At 44.3% G+C, this 20,144-nt stretch overlaps 1 protein-coding gene across 3 annotated transcripts in view; it reads right to left on the bottom strand.

Annotated features, from left to right (window-relative positions):
* Nucleotides 1–18,387, bottom strand: part of VWA8 (von Willebrand factor A domain containing 8) — a 383,619-nt gene extending 365,232 nt beyond the window's left edge. For 2 of the 3 annotated variants that reach the window (XR_008888496.1, XM_056555457.1), the window contains exons 1-2: nt 17,983–18,387; nt 13,030–13,185 (exon numbers count right to left, since the gene is read on the bottom strand). Coding sequence is in view for 2 of the 3 variants with exons in the window: in XM_056555457.1 (XP_056411432.1) it covers nt 13,030–13,174 (145 nt within the window). In the remaining variant the exon portion in view is untranslated. The remainder of the gene's footprint in view (nt 1–13,029; nt 13,186–17,982) is intronic. The other variant, XM_056555456.1, reaches the window with a different exon arrangement.
* Nucleotides 18,388–20,144: the final 1,757 nt, after the last annotated feature.

Raw genomic sequence — 20,144 nt, 5'->3', positions numbered from 1 at the left:
CGATCGCCGCGGCTGGCTATTAACCCTTTAGATCGCCGCTGTCAAAGCTGGCAGCGGCGTCTAAAGGGACATGTGAATGCTCCCTGGTAGGCTAGTGGGGGTGGATCGCCCCCACCCCCCGCAGCGCGATCGCAGGGGGGCGATCCACTATGGAGGTAGCCGGAGGACTTACCTCTGCTTCCTCCTGTCCCGGCTCTGTCATTGATAGAGCCTGGTTGGACCAAGCTCTATCAATGGATCACAGAGCACACAGATTAATAGAGTTCAATAGAATCTATTCATTTGTCTGAGGAATCTAATGATTCCTCATAAGTCTAATAAAGTGTAAAAAAATAAATAAAATAAAAAAGTTTTAATAAAAGTTTGAAAGACACACATTAACCTAGTGGTCTTCAAACTGTGCCCCTCCAGATGTTACAAAACTACAATTCCCAGCATGCCAGGACAGCCGTTGGCTGTCCGGGCATGCTGGGAGTTGTAGTTTTGCAACATCTGGAGGGCCACAGTTTGAAGACCGCTGCATTAACCCCTTCCATGTTAAAAGTTCAAATCACCCCCTTTCCCTATATAAAAACATGCAAACATAATAAAAATAAACATATTTGGTATCGCTTCGTGCGTAATTGTACAACCTATGAAAATATAACATTATGTATCCCGTACGATAAATGTAAAAAAATACCAAACCACAGATTTACAATTTTTATAATATCCCACAAAAAAAGTTAAAAAGCGATTAAAAAGTCAGATCAATACCAAAATGGTACCGATACAAAAAACAGATTATGGCGCAAAAAATTAGCCCTCATACAGCCTGGTATACGGGAAAAAAAACAAAGCTACAGGGGTTAAAAAATGGCAATTAAAAAAATTTGAAAAAGTCCAGAATTAGTAAAACATGATGTAAACGATACAAATCTTGTATTACTGTAATCAGGCGCCTAAAGTATAAAACTAACATGTTACCTCAACCACAAGGTAAATGGCGCAGAAAAGAAAACAACCAAATCTGCAAAATTATCTTTTACTATTTCAATTTCACTTCCCTTAATATATATATATATATATATATATATATATATTTATTTTTGGTTTGAAGAATATGTTATTGAAAAATTAAAAGGTATCATTATAGTAGGTAGTTATGGCTATCATAGGGCGAGGAGGAAAAAAACTAGAGCGTAAAAGCGAAAATTGGCCGGGACAAGTGGATCGTCATGAGGGACAAGTAGATTTTGCTCCATTTTAGTCCCGTGGACAAGTAGTTTTTTATAAAATTTCCACACCCCTGTAATGTATGGGGGAAATGTAAGGTAGCAATATGTGTGGGGCCATGTCAGGGTATTATTATATATTGAGCAATGTAAGGGGCATTGTTTTATGTAGGAGCAATGTGAGGAGGTACTATTGTGTATGGGGGCAATGTTAGGGGGAATTATAATGTATGAGGACAATGTTGGGGTGGGCCTAATACTATACAGTACTGGGGCACAGAAGGGACTACTATATGGGGCAGTGTAATACATATAGGGGGTTTGTACAGAGGTGAGGACTTTGCTATAGCGAGAATCCTAAAATGTTTGTCTGGCAGATTCAGTGAAGACAAGTTGTGATCGGGAGAAATCTTCATGATGACCCAGGACAGATAGAGAAGAAAGAGAAAAGTGAACGACACTGATCAGAGAAGATGCCCCTGTGAGTATGTAACTATAATGACTTATAAGGTCTGCAGCCCCTGTTTACAGCTCAAATCTACTCCTATATAGGGGTTATTGATCTTTTGTATATTGGTTTTTATTCAATAACAATATAGCAGTGTTAGTCAGTGGTAATGGTAGTGGTCATGGTGTGGCAGAATTATATGTCCCTTGTATTGTGGTGTTAATAGTGATACTGGTCTGCGTATAGTGGCTTTTATTTCCTTACATTATGGTGGTATTATTTAGTCACTGCAGAATTAACATGGAGTGGCGATATTATTTTATGTTTCTAAGCCCGATACTAAGATAAAATCCAGCGTGTGCCACAGTGAGGAGGGGCGGGGGTGGCGGCCCAGACTACAAACTGTGTAAGGGGCCCCAACATTTCTGATGGCAGCCCTGTGGGTGTGAGGTAGAATAGATTTTATCCCTGTTTGCTTGGTGTATTGTTTAAACAGTTGCTCAAAATTTACTAAAAAAAAGGTGCATAGGACTTGATACATTTTTCTCAACTATAAAAACCAGTGAACTGCAGAGATTGGTTTAGGCTTTGTGCTCTAGCAGACACTTTTGTACGTGTCCTATTAGATGTGTAGATTTTCACAAAAAAAAGGCTTTGCGCAAAAAACACAATTCTAAATTTAATTTGCGCAAATAATAAATACAGCTCCACTGCATAAAGTGGGGTATGGTACACCAAACAGTAGACAACTTTTGAGAGAAAAAAATGCGCAAAAATAAAATGCAATTGCACAAAATTTGTAGAGAAATTTAGAACATTGAAGTGGTGTAAAGCCGCCTCCGACCCATATCTGATCAAAACCATGGGGGAAATGTATCAATGTTGGTGTAGCTAGAAGTTTTTTGTAGATCATTTTGGTTGGTCAAAATTTGGTGCAATTGCACCAAACTTACCATACTTTTGCAAGGCACATGATAAATTTTGTGCAAAGTTCTAAATCTCCACACAGTTCTATTTGTACACCTGAGCTGCTCCTCACAGGAAAAGTAGACACAGGGATTTTGTTCTATTGCTTTGAGGCCAGGATTCCATTGAGGTTTATTGTCCACCATCAAAAATGTCAGAAAAACTGCTTTTTCCTGCGATTTGTCAGTTTTTCTTGCGTTTTTGCTGGTGTGTGGCAATTTTTTTACTGCCTTCAGGGTACAACTCCATGGGTCAGATGCAGAGCGCCCGGTCCACAGAGTGTAAGGAGATGAGGAGTGATGTATACTATACAGGAGCCCAGCAAGGAAAGAATTGGCCCACGCTGCTGCTGAGCAGTTCTGGGTAAAGTCTTTGTGCGCTATCCTGTATATACAGCTGTCTATAGATGACTGTATATACAGGATACAGTAGGCAGACGTCCACAATTGGAAATTCCGTGTTTAGGAACACCCCCAAGGGAGAGCGCTAAAAATGTTCTAACTTTTTTTTTCTTCTGGTTTTAGATACGTGAATGCGGAGGACTACGTCAGATTCGGGGGCTTCCGACGATGCACATTGTTTTTTTAAATGTCAATAAAAGGGTTAACAAGGGCTGTGGGGGGGGGGGAGTGTTTTTTTTAAATAACATTTTTTTTTCAATGTGTTGTGTTTTTTATAATTGAATTTTCAGGCATAGTAGTGGAAGCAGTCTTGTAGACACAATCTATTACTAAGCCGGGGCTTAGCGTTAGCGCCAAAATCAGTTAGCGATATCCCCCAATAATTACCCTTGTACACACCGCCACAGGTGTTCCGGGAAGAGCCGGTACCAACAGGCCCGGAGCTCCTGGGCCTAGGCGGTAACGGCTGGCATTATTTAGGCTTGGGAGGGCCAGTAACAATGGTCCTCGCCCACACTGGTAATGTCAGGCTGTTGCTGCTTGGTTGGTATCTGGCGGATACTGAAGAAAATGGGGGAACCACACACGTTTATTTATTTATAATAAAAAAAAAAAAGAAAACGCATAGGGTTCCCCCTATTTTCAGTATCAGCCAGATGCCAACCAAGCAGCAACAGCCTGCGCACCCCTGTGGCGGTGGGTACCAGGGTAATAGTTGGAGATTAGAGCTAGCTGATTTTGGTGCCAACGCAAGGCCCCTGCTTAGTAATGGATTCCGTCTATAAGACATCTTCCACTACAAAGACAGAAAATTCAATTAGTGACGTCATCACTACGAGCGGAGCAGTAAAGGTAGCAGGGGGTCTGAGGAGTGAGACCCCCTTTCGATCTGTCCCTCTGACTACTACTCCCATCATGGGACAGAGTCTGCCCCATGATGGGAGTAGTTGTAGTACCGCAGCGCTGAGGGATGGCACTTCCCCTTCCTTCGGCTGCGGGACTTTTAGGACTACTACTCCCATCATGGACAGAATCCATCCATGATGGAAGTTATAGTCCAGGGGCTGAGCTGCAGATCACAGCAGGTCATTCTGCTGAGACCCACTGCAATCTGCATTTATTCAATTAACAAGCCAGCGGCACATGCGGCTCCACTGCGCTCCCCGCCGGCTTCAGGCGGGGAATACTGTATTGTATGCGCTGCCATAATTCATAATTCCCACAGCCGGGACACCGGAGCTCTGATTGGTGAATAGCTTTTCACCAATCAGAGCACCCAGCGGCGGGGGTTATAAATTATGACCGCTGTATACAGGAGCCTGGAGCCGGCAGGGAGCGCAGGGTAGCCGCATGTGCCGTCGGCTTGGTAACTTAATAAATACAGATCGCAGTGGGTCTCAGCAGAATGACCTGCTGCGATCTGCACCTCAGCCCCTAGACTATAACTCCATCATGGACTGAGTCTGTCCATGATAGGAGCAGTAGTCCTAAAATTCCCGCAGCCGGGGGATGTGCAAGTGCCATCCCTCAGTGCTGAGGTACTACAACTACTCCCATCATGGGACAGACTCTGTCCATGATGGGAGTTATAGTACAGGGGCTGAGTGGCAGATCGGAGCAGGTCATTCTCCAGAGACCCGCTGCAATCTGCATTTATTAACTGTAAAAGCCAGCAGCACATTCGGCTACACTGCGCTACCCGCCGGCTCCTGTATATGCTGTCACATTTTATAATCCGTGCCACCGGGAGACGGGAGCTCTGATTGGTGAATAGCGATCTGCCCCTCAGCCCCTGGACTATAACTCCCATCATGGGCAGAGTCTGTCCACCATGATGGGAGTAGTAGTCTTAACTGTCCCAAAATAGTCCCGCAGCCGGGGGGATGTGCAAGTGCCATCTCTCAGCGCTGTGGTACTACAAACACTCCCATCATGGGACAGACTCTGTCCCATGATGGGAGTAGTTGTAGTTTAACAGTGTTGAGGGACGGCTCCTGCATCCCCTGGCTGTCTCGGTAGAGCACTTTCCTACGTGTCAATTTTTTATGGTGTTTTTTTGCGTTACAAAACACTATTTTCGCAAAAAAAATGCGTCTAAACAAAAGAAAATGCACATGATAAATTAGTATGCACTGTAAAATGCATTCCACAATACACAAAAAAAAACAAAAAAAAACTTGCTTTTTGCTAAAAATGACGCACAAAAAAGACGCAGTGAATGTCACTGCGCAAATTTTTGCACAAAAAAAATCCACAAGAAAAAGGGGTAAACTCAATGATAAATCTCCCCCATTGCGTTTTATATATATAGATACATATAATATAAGAAAACTGGAAAAGTTGATCTACCAAAATTCATTATGCAACACATATGCTATGCTGATGTCTGACAAGAAGAACATTCAAAAATAGAAGTCATAATGGTCTAATCAGCCATTTAGGCAGACAGGGCTATCAATCATACCTAAGCCTGGATGCCCCTTAAACAGAACTTTCAGGAATAGTGAAATATGTTAGCCAGACAAAAATACGGCTAAGATTTAGCACATGAGCTCCTTCCTAAAATAGTTTTCCAGTAATCATGGGGACAGCTTCACTGACTGCATATGACTGAATTCACATCCTTCCATATGTAATTGTATCAAATGTGAAACGGCTTTAGACAAAGATTTACTCTATTTAGCTTTAAATATTTTTAGAAGTCTCACACAGTACAATTCTATATAATCAAATTATATGTGACTAGAACATATAAAGTACACTGAGCATTCACAAGAAAAGCAGCAAGTGTTCCCTACTGCTCTTAAAGGGGTATTCCAGGAGTTTCTTTTATTTGACTATGCTACAGGGTCTGTAAAGTTAATGTAGTTCATAATATAGTGTCTGTATCTGTGTTTGATGGCTGTCTTGCAATTCCTATGTGATCTTTGCCCTGATGTTTATTTTTAACAACAAACAAAATGAGTGTTGTCTCAGGTTTTCCCAGCCTGAAACATTACATCACTAACCAGGCGTTCAAAGGGTGGGAGATCATTTTATACAGGGCTGCAGGTGTGCTTCAGTGGGTGGTGTGGCTGATGTGTGGGAGGGAGAATAGTGACCTCACACATACAAACAAGGGTTCCTGGGACTTGTATTTGGATGGAGGGAACTCCAACAGGAAATAGCCATTTGACAAAAAGAAATCAGCAGCATTGTAGTGGACTCATAACACAATCATTTAGCACCAAGACAAGCATGGATGCTTCCTAATCATGTCCATAACTGCCTGGCAAGTATGTACTAAAAATTACCTTATGGTGGATAACCCCTTTAATGTGGCCTTTAATCCCTTCCCGATCTGGCAATATTTCGCTTTAGTTTTTTTCCTCCACATCTAAGACGCATAAAGTTTTTATTATTCCCATATGACAGCTAATTTTTGGTGGGACAGGTTGTACTTTTTCATTGCCAACTTTCACTTTAACGTGTAAAGTCAAATTATTGGTAGGGTGAAATTAGGGAAATACATAAAAATGCAACTGCACAATTTTGAGAGGCAATTTATTTTTCATTGTACGGTAAAACTGACATGTTAACTTTATTCTGTGGGAGAGGACTAGAAAGGCATGATAAGAGTTCTGTTACAGTAAAAAAAAATTGTAGACAGATTTCCAGATCAGTAATTATATTATATGGCCCTGATAAAGGACAGCATATTATGTGGAAAAGTCTGCTCAATTATTGCTAGCCCAAATGGCACATAAAAGTCATGTGCATTTGGCTAATAGAACCCAAAACTCCTCTGGCTCTCCCAATTGATTGACAGGCTGCAGTGCATCTGCATGTACACATAGCATCCATAAGTCAAAGGCGAGGTAACGGGAGGCAAACAGGGCAGTGTAATATCATGACAGATGCTATTTTAAATTTGCTCACGTTTATGAAAATATTATTGCTTCTAGCATCACAAATATGCACAATTTTTTATAGACTGTATAAAGAACTTAAATGGTCACTAACGTTGCAACAAACTTGCATAAATCAATGGTACAAGGGGATATAAGAAACTTTATAAAATCTTAGAATAATGCCTCTCTTTCCTTTCAGGCTCCTCCCTTCTAAACTCATCATTAACACTGATAATCTACTTAAATTCCTATAAGAAGAATCAGCTTACTGAGGGATTAGCTAGAAAAAGACTGAGAAAAAGAGAAAAACATGTAGAGGCTCCAGCAGCTTGTAGCAAGTGTTATATCTTGCAGCAACACAGCTTAGACTGCTCTGTAATGTCCTCCTTGCTGCTGATGCATCACAGGAGCAGGATCCTTCTTCTATGTGTGCAGTGTATAGGAAACAACATAGCAGCTAGTCTATATTCACTAGTTCAGGGCCAACTGACAACTGGCATGAAATTCTGCAATGGGCAAAAAGGTAAAAAATAAAATGCCATATACAAGTTATATAATGGCCAAAAATAATGTCAATGCTTAAATGGGTAGTTTCATTTGTTTTATATAAAATGGATAACACTATATCTATATCTGTAATTTACAAATAATAACACCGACGTGTCCCTGGAGCTATTGTATGTGCCTCTCAGATGGCAGCTGTGTAGAGAAGAAATACAGGAAATGTGGGTGGATCAAGTAGGGCTCTGTGCATGCTTCTAGTTTGTCAATCAGCCTGCCCTACTCTCACAGCCAGTTGTCAGCTCTGAGGAGTAGGGGCAGAAGTTCCCACATAAGATGTGAGGGCAAGTCATGCTGCCCAAGGAAACACCCCCTCCTCAGTGGACTGCCTCCTCGGCGTCCGATCACCGAATGACTGCTCTGTGCCTGAGATGCAGGAAGGAGCAGTCAAGCGGCGATAACACCAATCAATGATATGCTATTGCATAGCATTGATCAGTGTAAGACAGGGCTCTCAAATTATCTGAGGGCCACTGGAGATAGCAGCTGGGTGCGCCCATCACATATAATGCCCCCATCGAGCACCCCTCACATATAATGCCCCCATCATACGTCCCTCACATACAATGACCCCATCATGCACCCCTCATCATACAACAGCAACACCCCCCACCAGCAGTAGCACCCCCATCATCCACTAACAACAGCCCCCCCCCCCCATCCCCCTGTGATAATAGCTAACATCAGCTTACAGATTATGGGGTAGTAGTACCCTAATCATTCATCAGCAACACCCCTTCAGAGCCTAGAACCCCCCCAGCGCCCCTTTTCTCCCTGGCAGTACTGTAGCTTACCAGGGTCAGTCAGGTGCACCCCACTCTGTTCCTGGCTGTCTGTCTGGCTGGCTAGGTAGTGTGCAGGCCGCGTGCTGCGAACTTGCTGCAACGTTTCTGAGGCGCACCAGATCAGTGCGGAGGGCGCGTCACAGCGCCGCCCAATGCAGCTTACATCCCGTCACACTAACCCCTGCTGTGCCAGATCGCAACTGAAAGATGAGTACTGGGGCTGGGTGGAAGGAAGGATGGGGGGGGGGGGTTAGTGGTAATACGCGGGGCAGCGGGCTGCAAAATTTTGTTCCGTGGGCCGCAAAATGCACGCGGGCCTGGAGTTTGAGACTCCTGGTATAAGCGATCAGTGTAATGCATGTTATAGTCCTCTATGGGGGCTATAACATTGCAAGAAAAAAGTGCAAAAAAAAAAGTTAATAAAGATGATTTAAAGGGGGTACTCCGCACCTAGACATCTTATCCCCTATCTTATGGAAGGGGGCGTGGCGGACGTCAACTGCATTAAGGGGGTGAGCCGTGACGTCACGATGCTCCAGCCCGTTTCGCCCATCATTACGTACAGAGCGAGTTTGAGCAGCGGGAGCCCCGCGAACAGACATCTTATACCCTATCCAAAGGACCTACAGAAGATAAGGTGTCATTGTTACCAAAAAATGCACTACGTAGAAACAGAAGCCCCCAAAAGTTACAAAATGTTTTTTTTTTTCCTTAAATTGTCACACAATGATTTTTCTTTTTGTTTTGATGTAGATTTTTAGGTAAAAAATAAGCAATCATATGGATTTTTAGGTGCAAAATTGAAAGAGTTATGATTTTTAAAAAGTAAGGAGGAAAAATATGAAAGCGCAAAAATGGAAAAACGCACGGTCCTTTAGGGGTTAAAGGAGATCTTTGCTGAAAATGAAAGAGTACCTGTCACCAAACTAAACTTTTAATATATTGTTCCTTATGTAATTATAAGAAACTTTGCTATTTACCTGCTGTTAAAATTCTCAACCTTTATACAGTCATGGCCGTAAATGCGGCACTCCTGAATTTTTTTCTAGAAAATGAAGTATTTCTCACAGAAAAGGATTACAGTAACACATATTTTGCTATACACATGTTTATTCTATTTGTGTGTATCGGAACTAAACCAAAAAAAAGGAGGAAAAAAGCAAATTGAACATAATGTCACACCAAACTCCAAAAATGGTCTGGACAAAATTATTGGCACTCTTTCAAAATTATGGAAAAATAAGATTGTTTCAAGCATGTGATGCTCCTTTAAACTCACCGAAGGCAAGTAACAGGTGTGGACACTATAAAAAAATCACACCTGAAAGCAGATAAAAAGGAGAGAAGTTCTCTTCATCTTTGCATTGTGTGTCCGTGTGTGCCACACTAAGCATGGACAACAGAAAGAGGAGAAGAGAACTGTCTTGAGGACTTGAGAATCAAAATTATTGAAAATATCAACAATCTCAAAGTTACAAGTCCATCTCCAGAGATCTAGATTTGCCTTTGTCCACAGTGCGGAACATTATCAAGAAGTTTGCAACCCATGGTACTGTAGCTAATCTCCCTGGGCGTGGACGGAAGAAAATTATTTATGAAAGGTGTCAACGTAGGATGGTCTGGATGGTGGATAAGCAGCCCCAAACAAGTTCCAAAGATATTCAAGCTGTCCTGCAGGCTCAGGGAGCATCAGTGTCAGCACGAACTATCCGTCGACATTTAAATTAAATGAAATGCTATGGCAGGAGACCCAGGAGGACCCCACTGCTGACACAGAGACATAAAAAAGCGAGACTACATTTTGCCAAAATGAACTTGAGTAAGCCAAAATGTCTTGTGGATAGATGAGACCAAGAGAGTGCTTTTTGGTAATGCACATCATTCTACTGTTTACCGAAAACGGAATGAGGCCTACAAAGAAAAGAACACAGTACCTACAGTGAAATATGGTGGAGGTTTAATGATGTTTTGGGGTTGTTTTGCTGCCTCTGGCACTGGGTGCCTTGAATGTGTGCAAGGCATCATGAAATCTGAGGATTACCAATGGATTTTGGGTCGCACTGAACATCTCCGTGTCAGAAAGCTGTTTTTGCATCTGAGATCTTTGGTCTTCCAGCAGGACAATGACCCCAAAGATATGTCAAAAAGCACCCAGAAATGGATGGCAACAAAGTGCTGGAGAGTTCTGAGGTGGCCAGCAATGAATCCAGATCTAAATCCCATTGAACACCTGTGGAGAGATCTTAAAATTTCTGTTGGGAAAAGGCGCCCTTCCAATAAGATAGACCTGGAGCAGTTTGCAAAGGAAGAGTGATCCAACATTCCGGCAGAGAGGTGTAAGAAGCTTATTGATGGTTATAGGAAGCGACTGAGTTCAGTTGTTTTTTCCAAAGGGTGTGTAACCAAATATTAAATTAAGGGTGCCAATAATTTTGTCCAGCCCATTTTTGGAGTTTGGTGTGACATTATGTCCAATTTGCTTTTTTTCCTCCTTTTTAATTTAGTTCCAATACGCACAAAATGGAACAAACATGTGTAGCAAATCCTTTTCTGTGAGAAATACTTCATTTTCAAGAAAAAATTCAGGGGTGCCAACATTTAAGGCAATGACTGTATGTTTTTAATGTGATTCTGTTCTGTTCCCTGCGCAAATCAAACAGTTAGTTTGGTCTCCTCCCGGCCTGGAAGGAGACCAAACTCAGGAATTGTGTGCGGGGCATGGTGGGGAACAGCTCTTGCAAGCTTCAGTGATGTCTCACCTGCTGTGGAATGCCCACTTTCTCCCTCCGGGAGCTAACACAATGCGAGCAAGGGGAAAGGTATGATACAGAGCTTTTTAAAGGGGTACTCTGGAGCTTAGACATCTTATACCCTATCCAAAGGATAGGGGATAGGATGCTTGGTCGCGGGAGTCCCGTCTCTGGGGACCCCCGTGATCTTGCACCCCAGTTAAAATCAGCCCTTAAAGCATTTTAGCTCCAGGTCTGATTACCGGCGGCCATGGGGAAGCTGGCGTGTGACGCCTCCGCCCCCGCGTGATGTCACGCTCATGCATCAGTTATTATTGAGAGAGGCAGTGAGGTAATCAGGAGAACAAATAAATAATCCACATTGATTTTAAATTACCATGAGGTAGTTAATACATATTTTTATATAATTGTATAAGTCCACTTATACCTCCCTCATGTGGGTTCCTAAATTAATAAGTGTGGTACTTGGTGGTGACCACCAGCTACCCAACCTCAGGCCAGTGTTGGGCTATTTATACAGGATTTTTTTCCAGATGGTAATAAACCAGTAAACAGATTATCAATATTTAGTGTGTAATAGTGTAATTTCTTAGATTTGTCTTCATTTGTACCCTCAAAATTTTAGTGCTGCAGAATTTGCTGGCGCTATATAAATAAATATTGGCCCTGATTTATCAACCAGCCTGAAACCCTAATTATCTGTTTTTTCCCACAGAAACCAATCACAGCTCAATTTTCATATCTTAAAGGGGTACTCTGCCTCTAGACATCTTATCCCCTATCCAAAGGATAGGGGATAAGATGTCAGATCACGGGAGTCCCGCTGCTGGGGACCCCCGGAATCTCGGCTGCAGGACCCACCTCAATGGCTTCCGGCAACGTTGGAGGCTTCGGATCCCAACCACGCGAGCGAAAGAGCGTGACGTAATGGCTCCGCCCCCATGTGACATCACGCTCCGCCCCCTCAATGCAAGCCTATGGGAGGGGGCGTGACAGCCATCACGCCCCCTCCCATAGGCTTGCAGTGATGGGGTGGAGCCGTGACATCACACGGGGGCGGAGCCGTGAAGTCACAACGCTCCAGCCCCGTGATCGGCAGTAATCAGACCCAGAGCGAACACGCTCCAGGGACTGATTTTAATGGGGTGCGGCGTGCAAGATCATGGGGGTCCCGCCTTTGAATAGGGGATAAGATGTCTAAGCACCGGAGTACCACTTTAATGAGCTCTTGTACAGTGAAAGTTGAGCTGTGATTGGTTACTGTGGGGAAACCCAGACAATTAGGGTTCAGGCTGATTGATAAATATGGACCTTTATCTCTTACCTGTCAGACTCACCGTGTGTGCCGCTGTCACCATTAACAGGGCATGGTGAGCCAATCAAACAGCGAGCAAATGTAATGTCACAGAGACCGTTTTATGCACTCAATCTGGGTGACAGATGCAATCATTATTAAACTATAGTCCCACTAGAATCAGATACTATGGCTTTAGCGTGTATATCGATTATATATAGGACCTCCAATTAAATATATTTTAGGTCTATACAGTTGTTTAAGTAAAGCACAAATCTCAGGAGCACATGTTAGGCATGAATATATGACAATATAATGTTCCTAGGGGGAAAATGAGTGCAGTTGCCCATAGCAACCAAACAGATCGCTTCATTCACTTCTCAGAGGTACTTTTTAAAATAAAAGTGATCTGATTGGTTGCTATGGGCAACTACACCCGATTTTGATAAATCTCCACATGTTGCTCTTTACAAAGCAGTGTAAGTTATAAACTTTTAGGGGGAGATTTATCAAAACCTGTGCAGAGGAAGAGTGGTGCAGTTGCCCATAGCAACCAATCAGATTGCTTCTTTCATTTTCCACAGGCCTCTAAAGAGGCCTGTGGAAAACGAAAGAAGCAATCTGATTGGTTGCTATGGGCAACTACACCACTCTTTCTCTGCACAGGTTTTGATAAATCTCCCCATTAGTCTCCAATTACGTTGGATGGGTTTTCTGTACCTGAAGATGTGGTGTGGCCCCGGAGAAGGACTGGTTGTGGGGTAATACCACGATAATTTAGTAGCTGATTGAACAGACATCTGACCCTCCGCAGTGAAGAGGCCGGGAGAGTCCCAGTGGCTGGCAAGCGAAGTAAGGACTGCATGAGGCATAGAGCTGGGGACAACAAAATGATAGATGTGAGATAGTGGCAGTGGTTCTTGATGAGTTTTTGTGGGCACTGTGATAGCATGAGTCCCATCTTATACAATGATAAAGTATTAAACTTTAGGGCAGATTTATTCATCTGTTAATGTCAGATGTCACCACCACATTATTTGACACATTTTCCTCCGAAAAGTTCATTGCAAAATAGTATACTTGCTATAAAACTTTTTCACACTGGAGTCTCATTACACTGGGTACATTTACACAGACGGGTTTTCAGTTTCCCACTGTGGATTTTTTGCAGCAGAAAATCAACAGCAAATCCCATTGAAGTCCATAGAACCTGCTGCAGATTTTCTGCTGTAAACCTGATGTGTAATTGTACCCTTGTGTTTCAGTTCACCATTTTTGCATGTTCTTAAAGCGTACCCATCAGATCCAACAAAAAAAACATATTTAAATATATCACTCAGTACCTCATCCTGACCATGTGCATCTAATTTTTATGTGTCTAGCACCTTTATTTATTTTTGTTTATTACACTTTTAATTTAGCTCACTAGTCTGAATTCCTCTCAAAATGCAGGGGGCGTAGCCTCACTGTGCAGGTCTCCGCCCCCTCCCTCAGTATGCTGTCTGCTCACATCTCCCCTAGCATTAACAAAACTACAACTCCCAGCTTGTCCTCACTGACAGGAGCGGGACACAAGCTGACAGTGGGAGGATTTTTCCTCCAGCTCTGAGCCCTGCATTCACAGCTGTCAATCAAGGAAGCGTGTCCATGACATAGGTGATGAGGCATGGACACAGCAGGACTAGTATGTGTCCAAGCAGGCAGGGGGGGGGGGGCAGTTGTTTGACTGGCTTTTTCAATATGAAATACAGAAAATGTTCTAATAAAAGCAATTGCAAAACCTATTGGTTTTGCATGCTTTACAACATATCAAAAGTTTTTGTATGTGACAGTACCCATTTAAAACACTCCTGTTAAGGGTAATATTCACATTTGGCAGTTGTGGTGTGGCTACAGTGATTTGCTGCATGGTGAATGGCAGCATAGTTTCTGCAAATGAAACATGTAAAACAAATGTATTTTAACTTTAAAAAAAAAGTGCAACTTATTAATGCATCACAAAGTGGCAATGCAGTTTTTATGCAACTGAAACCACGTGTCTGCTTTTATAATGTCCCTGAAAACTCAGCAGGGGAAGGAGCAGTCAGTGACTGGTGAGGTTTGTTCTTTACCTCTTGCATGTGACCACTGAAGCCTGAGTGTACAGGGATATCATCAGGGCACTTCCTCTGGGCAGTCGGGAGTGGTAATGGTGCAGAACCATGTGGTTGGATTTTTTTATTCCCATTGCCTGCACCTTGTCAATTCTAAAGTGCTAAAAACCTGCAGGGTTTATTTCAATGCAAGTATGTTCACATCTGCATTGAAGTTTCATTCGCGGAATCAGTTTAAATAGCCAGACATGAGCAGTGAAAAAAAAATACTGCAAGCAGACACCAGACTGAATCCATTAGGTCAATAGGATCTTGAGTGTTCAGCTCAGGTTTTAATTTTTTTCATGAACTATGTGACAGAGGACAAATGCAGATGTGCACTTAGCCCAAGGCTCAGTCTTTGATACCGCTATTGGAAGTACACATAAGAAAGGTATAGTGGCCTATACACTAGAAAGAAGGCATTTTGAGGACTACCATCGTAATAGAAGATAAAGACCCTCTCTGTTAGGTAAATAAAGCCCTATTAATACAATGCACTGTGCACAGAAAAGATGCCTGTGTGCCAGATTCTTGCTTGGGCTAATAAATAGAGCAGTGTTTCCCAGCCAGGGTGCCTCCAGCTGTTGTTGTAGTTTTGCAACAGCTGGAGGCACCCCTGGCTGGGAAACACTGATCTATACTACTATATAATCCAACATGCTGGGAGTTGTAGTTTTGCAACAGCTGGAGGCACCCTGGTTGGGAAACACTGAAATAGAGAAACATCTACACAAACTGTACCGGACAGCCTGGCTGTTTATTGCTTTATCTGCATAAATTAAACTTTTCAAACTAATCTGGGTGCCTGAAAAATATGAATACAGTCCGATGAGACTTAAAGGGGTACTCCGCCCCTAGACATCTTATCCCCTATCCAAAGGATAGGGGATAAGATGTCAGATCGCCGTGGTGCTGCTGCTGGGGAGCCGCGGGATCCCCGCTGCGGCACTGCGCTATCATTACAGCACAGAGCGAGTTCGCTCTGCACGTAATGACGCGCAATTCAGGGGCCGGAACATCGTTACGTCACGGCTCCGCCCCTCGTGACGTCATGGCCTGCCCCTTTCAATACAAGTCTATGGGAGGGGGCGCAGTGGTCGTCACGCCCCCTGCCATAGACTTGCATTAAGGGGACGGGCCGTGATGTCATGAGGGGCGGTGCCATGACGTCACGCTGCTCCGGCCCCTGTATCGCCCGTCATTACGCACAGAGCAAACTCGCTCTGTGCTGTAATGATAGCGCAGTGCCGCAGCGGGGATCCCGTGGCTCCCCAGCAGCGGCACCGCGGCGATCTGACATCTTATCCCCTTTAAGACGGAGTACCCCTTTAAGACTGTCATCCTGGACTTTTCCAGGCATTCACAGAACTTTTTGAAAATGGAATTCATTTTTTTAGTCTAAAGCAATCAATGGCCGAAGCAACACTAATTCTCACCTTCTGAATGCAAGCAAAACAACTGACACCTGAAATACTAAATATATCAGAAAGTTGCATAATTTATCATCATACATAGTACATAGGTAAAGTTTTATTATAGTATTGGTTAGGGATCGACCGATATTGTTTTTTTTAGGGCCGATAGCCGATAATCGGTGGCGGTTAGGGCCGATAGCCGATAACTTATACCGATATTCCGGTATAAATTATCGGCTATTTATCCCCCCGCGACACCGCTGCAGATCATTGATTTAAAGCGGGCGCTTTAAATCAATGAACTGCAGTGGCTTTTGCGGTGCCATAGACCGCCGCCGCCACCCGCTTCTCTCCCCCTGCCTGTCCGGGGGTCCTGAGTCCTATCACCGCCACTGCTCCCCCCACCGACGCACCGCTCCGCTCCACGCCCCTACCGCCCCATTGCCTCCCCCATCCCCGGTTTTATAATTACCTGTTCCCGGGGTCCACTCTACACCTGGCTCCGGTGGCGTCCTCCTGAGCTGTCACTGTGCGCACTGACGGTGACGTCGCGTCACTCGTCATTGCGCACAGCGTAACGCAGGACGCAGCAGGAGCCAGAAGTAGCGTGGACCCTGGCCCCCGGGAACAGGTAATTATAAAACCGGGGATGGGGGAGGCAAAGGGGCCGGGGCGGTGCGGTGAGGGGTGCAACGCGGTGTGGTGCGGCGGGTCGGGGGGGCTCGGCCGTGCTGCAGGCGGTGCGGGGCATTATCGGCTTATCGGCAAGGTAATTGCCGATACCGATAATGGCCAAAATCGTGATTATCGGCCGATAATATCAGCCAAACCGATAATCGGTCGATCCCTAGTATTGGTCAACAACAAGATAAGGCTGCGTTTATATGCACATTAGGAGCCTCCATCCCAGATATCAGCAATATGGTGTCCATTTTAGGACATTGTCAGTCGTCTGACGTAACTCCGTCCTCCGTCAGGTGAAACGGCGTCTCGCCTCCTCCCTCGGACCATTTGGCGTCAGTCGCAACTCCGTCCTCCGTCATATGAAATGGCGTCCCGCCTCCTCCCTCACACCAATCTTCATCCTCCTTCAGCCACAACTCCATCATCCGAAACTCCGTCGTCCAAAACACAGTCATGCCTCAGACGCAACTTCCTGCCATATAGCAGAGCTGACGCTGCACAGCATTGTATAGTAGAGCGAAACTTGCACGTGTTTACTACATGCACTACGTGTGCTACATAGTCTGTATAGCAGAGCCGACACTGAATAGTGTGTACAGCAGAACCCGTATAAGCAGAGAGCCAACACTGACTCTGCTCTGCTACACGGCAGGAAAGTTTTCCGTCGGAGGGATGATGGAGTTTCGGATGAGAGACTTTAGGATGACAAAGGAGGGAGTTGCGGCTGACACCTGACGGAGATTGGCCCGAGGGAGGAGGTGGAACGCTGTTTAACCTGACGGAGGACGGTGTTACGTCTGACGATGTCCTAAAATGGACACCGTACAGCATAAATCCTAGACAAAACCACATTACATGCAATGATATCTTGTGCAGAAAATTGCCACCATAAAGTGTGTTATTGTCCAGTGTGCAGGGGATTCAGCATTTCGTCATTTTTTTTTTTTTGCTTCTATGATGGAACAAAACAGAAAGCCCAAACAGATGTGAACAAAGCCCAACCAGGTATGTCCACAGCATATGGGTTTTATCTAGCGGGGTCTCAGAGATCTGGGGGCTGCATCACGCCTGTCTTATACCAGCCTACAAGACACCCAATGCCAATCTGCATGTAACATGGAGTCCTACACAGGGATCTCTGATTTATCATTGCTCTCAAGGGCATGGACTTTACCCACCCATCAGCTCCTAAGTATTAACCCTAGAGTCACTTGTCTAAAAAAAGATGTGACTTGTAGTAACAAGAGCCTAATAGACAGAGGTTTGGGGACATTGCTTTATATACTTTCTTATAATCAGAGAGAATGCTGGTAGAGCAGTGCTATGGGGCATATACATTCCTGCACTGACACATTTACACCGCTCTTATATAACAGCCGGCCCTGGTGCAGCATAGCTATGCTCAGTATAATAACCCCAGCCCAGCCTGTGCTCCTCACTCGGTCACTCCGTGTCCTCCGAGACTCAGGTTCTTGTGTCACCGGCTCATAAGCTGCAGGGGGAAGAAAAATCCAAGAGCACAAAGTCCGCCCGGAAACTCTTCCCCCTGTCATGTGCGGCTACCGTGACAAACACTACTCAACATCGGACGGATAGTGATCATGTGATCCAACATCGCGATGACGTCATGTGCCGGGGAGCGGTAAAGCGCTGCGGAGGCGTGCTGTATACATTCTCTAGTGACGTAGCAGCTGTATAAGAAGCTGTGTATATGACTACTAGGACAAACACAAGGCGAAAGTAGTGGAGGGACAAACGTCTTGTCCAAACACATTCCGCCCACACTCATTCATCGCCTCAAAACCTCTGACTACCTCGAGGGTAAAGCTGGGATAGTAGCTAGGTCTCCAAACTGTGGACGAACTGTTGTTACACAACTTCAGCTCCAGCATGCTGGAAGTTGTAGTTTTGAAACAGCTGGAGGCACCCTGATTGGGAAACACTGCTATAGCAGTGCAGAGGTAGCAGTCGCTCACCGGTCTTTTCAAATGTGGACCTCCAGCAGTGGCACAACTACAACGCCCAGCTTGTTGGGAGTTGTAGTTTTACAACATCTGGAGGTCCACAGTTTGAAGACCATTGCTTATAGGGCAGTGTTTTCCAACCAGGATGCCTACAGCTGTTGCAAAACAACAACTCCCAACCATCAGCTGTCCAGGCATGCTGGGAGTTGTAGTTTTGCAACAGCTGGAGGTGCACAGGTTGGGAAACACTGGTATAGGGGTGCGGAGGTAGCAGTCGATCCCTGGTCTTTCAGCTGTTGCACAACAATAACTCCCAGCATACTTCAACATCTGGAGGTCCACAGTTTGGAGACCACTGCTATAAGGCAGTGTTCTCCATCAGGATGGCTCCAACTGTTGCAACACCACAACTCCCAGCATGCCCGCACAGACAAAAGGGCTGTCCAGGCATGCTGGGAGTGGTAGTTTTGCAACAGCTGGTGGCACCCTGGTTGAAAAACACTGCCATAAGGGGGTGCAGTGGTAACGATCGGTCCCCGGTCTGTTCATATGGGCAATAACCCCACTTTTTTTTGTGTGTGTGTGTGTGGGGGGGAGAGGGGTCTGCAGAATTTTCAGCAATTTAATGTGAAAAGTCATGCCGTGGATAGGGGATAAGTTGTTTTTCACTCGACCTCCCGCTGCATCAGTCATTCCTACATGCTTGTGTGAATAAAGACCACTACTTTTTCACTTTATTGGAGTGCCACTGCCTATTCATTTGCTACTTACATACCTTGCTACCTAAATTCCTAGCTAGAAACCTACATACCTGACTACATAACTACCTAGTTAGCTACCTACCTGCCTATCTGCCCTTTTACTGTGCAAGACACCAAGGGGGCCTATAGATGGGGAGATTGTATAGAGGAAGGGAGAAAACTGAAAAAATGCGCAGTCTAACATGATCGTCCTGCAGATGCAGTAGAGATAACTTTTGGCTGGAAGAAGTTGACATGGCGGTCTAATCCGGATGGAGAAGATAAGAAAAGAGGATGACACCGATCAGAAAAGATGCCAATTGTGAGTCCCTAGATGTTACTGTAATCACTAATATGGTGTATAGATCCTGTGTACAGCTGGTATCTACCTCTATATAGTCCTGTATATAATCACTTATATGGTCTACAGATCCCATGTACAACTGCAGTTTATCTCTATATCGACCTGTATATAATCACTTGTATACAGATCCCATGTATAGCTGGTATTTACCTCAATAAGGCTCTGTATATAATTTAGGATTTTCCTAGTATATTGACGGAAAATATAGATTTTATAAAGACAGGAGGCGAGTATCAATTGCATATTCTTTCTTTAATATGCCCAATAGCAGAAAAAACAAATGTAACATGAATGTAAAATGGAAGAAAAAAGATGCAGGTCACCTAGCAACCTGACCGCACCCCTTCCAACATCTCCACCAATCCCATCCGGGCTTGCTCCATAAAAGACAGTGTAGCCTCCGCCTCCTCCTCTTTCTTGATGCCGAAAACACCTGGACTGTAACCATAATTCCAACGCAGCCGAGCACCGAAGTCGTCTCCGAACAGTGAAGACGCAACTACAACATCACGTGTTCCAACTTGATCGTGATC

The sequence above is a fragment of the Hyla sarda genome, chromosome 2, assembly GCF_029499605.1.
Source record: "Hyla sarda isolate aHylSar1 chromosome 2, aHylSar1.hap1, whole genome shotgun sequence".
NCBI classification, from domain to species: Eukaryota; Metazoa; Chordata; class Amphibia; order Anura; family Hylidae; genus Hyla; species Hyla sarda.
This window is presented reverse-complemented; position numbering and strand designations above follow the sequence as displayed.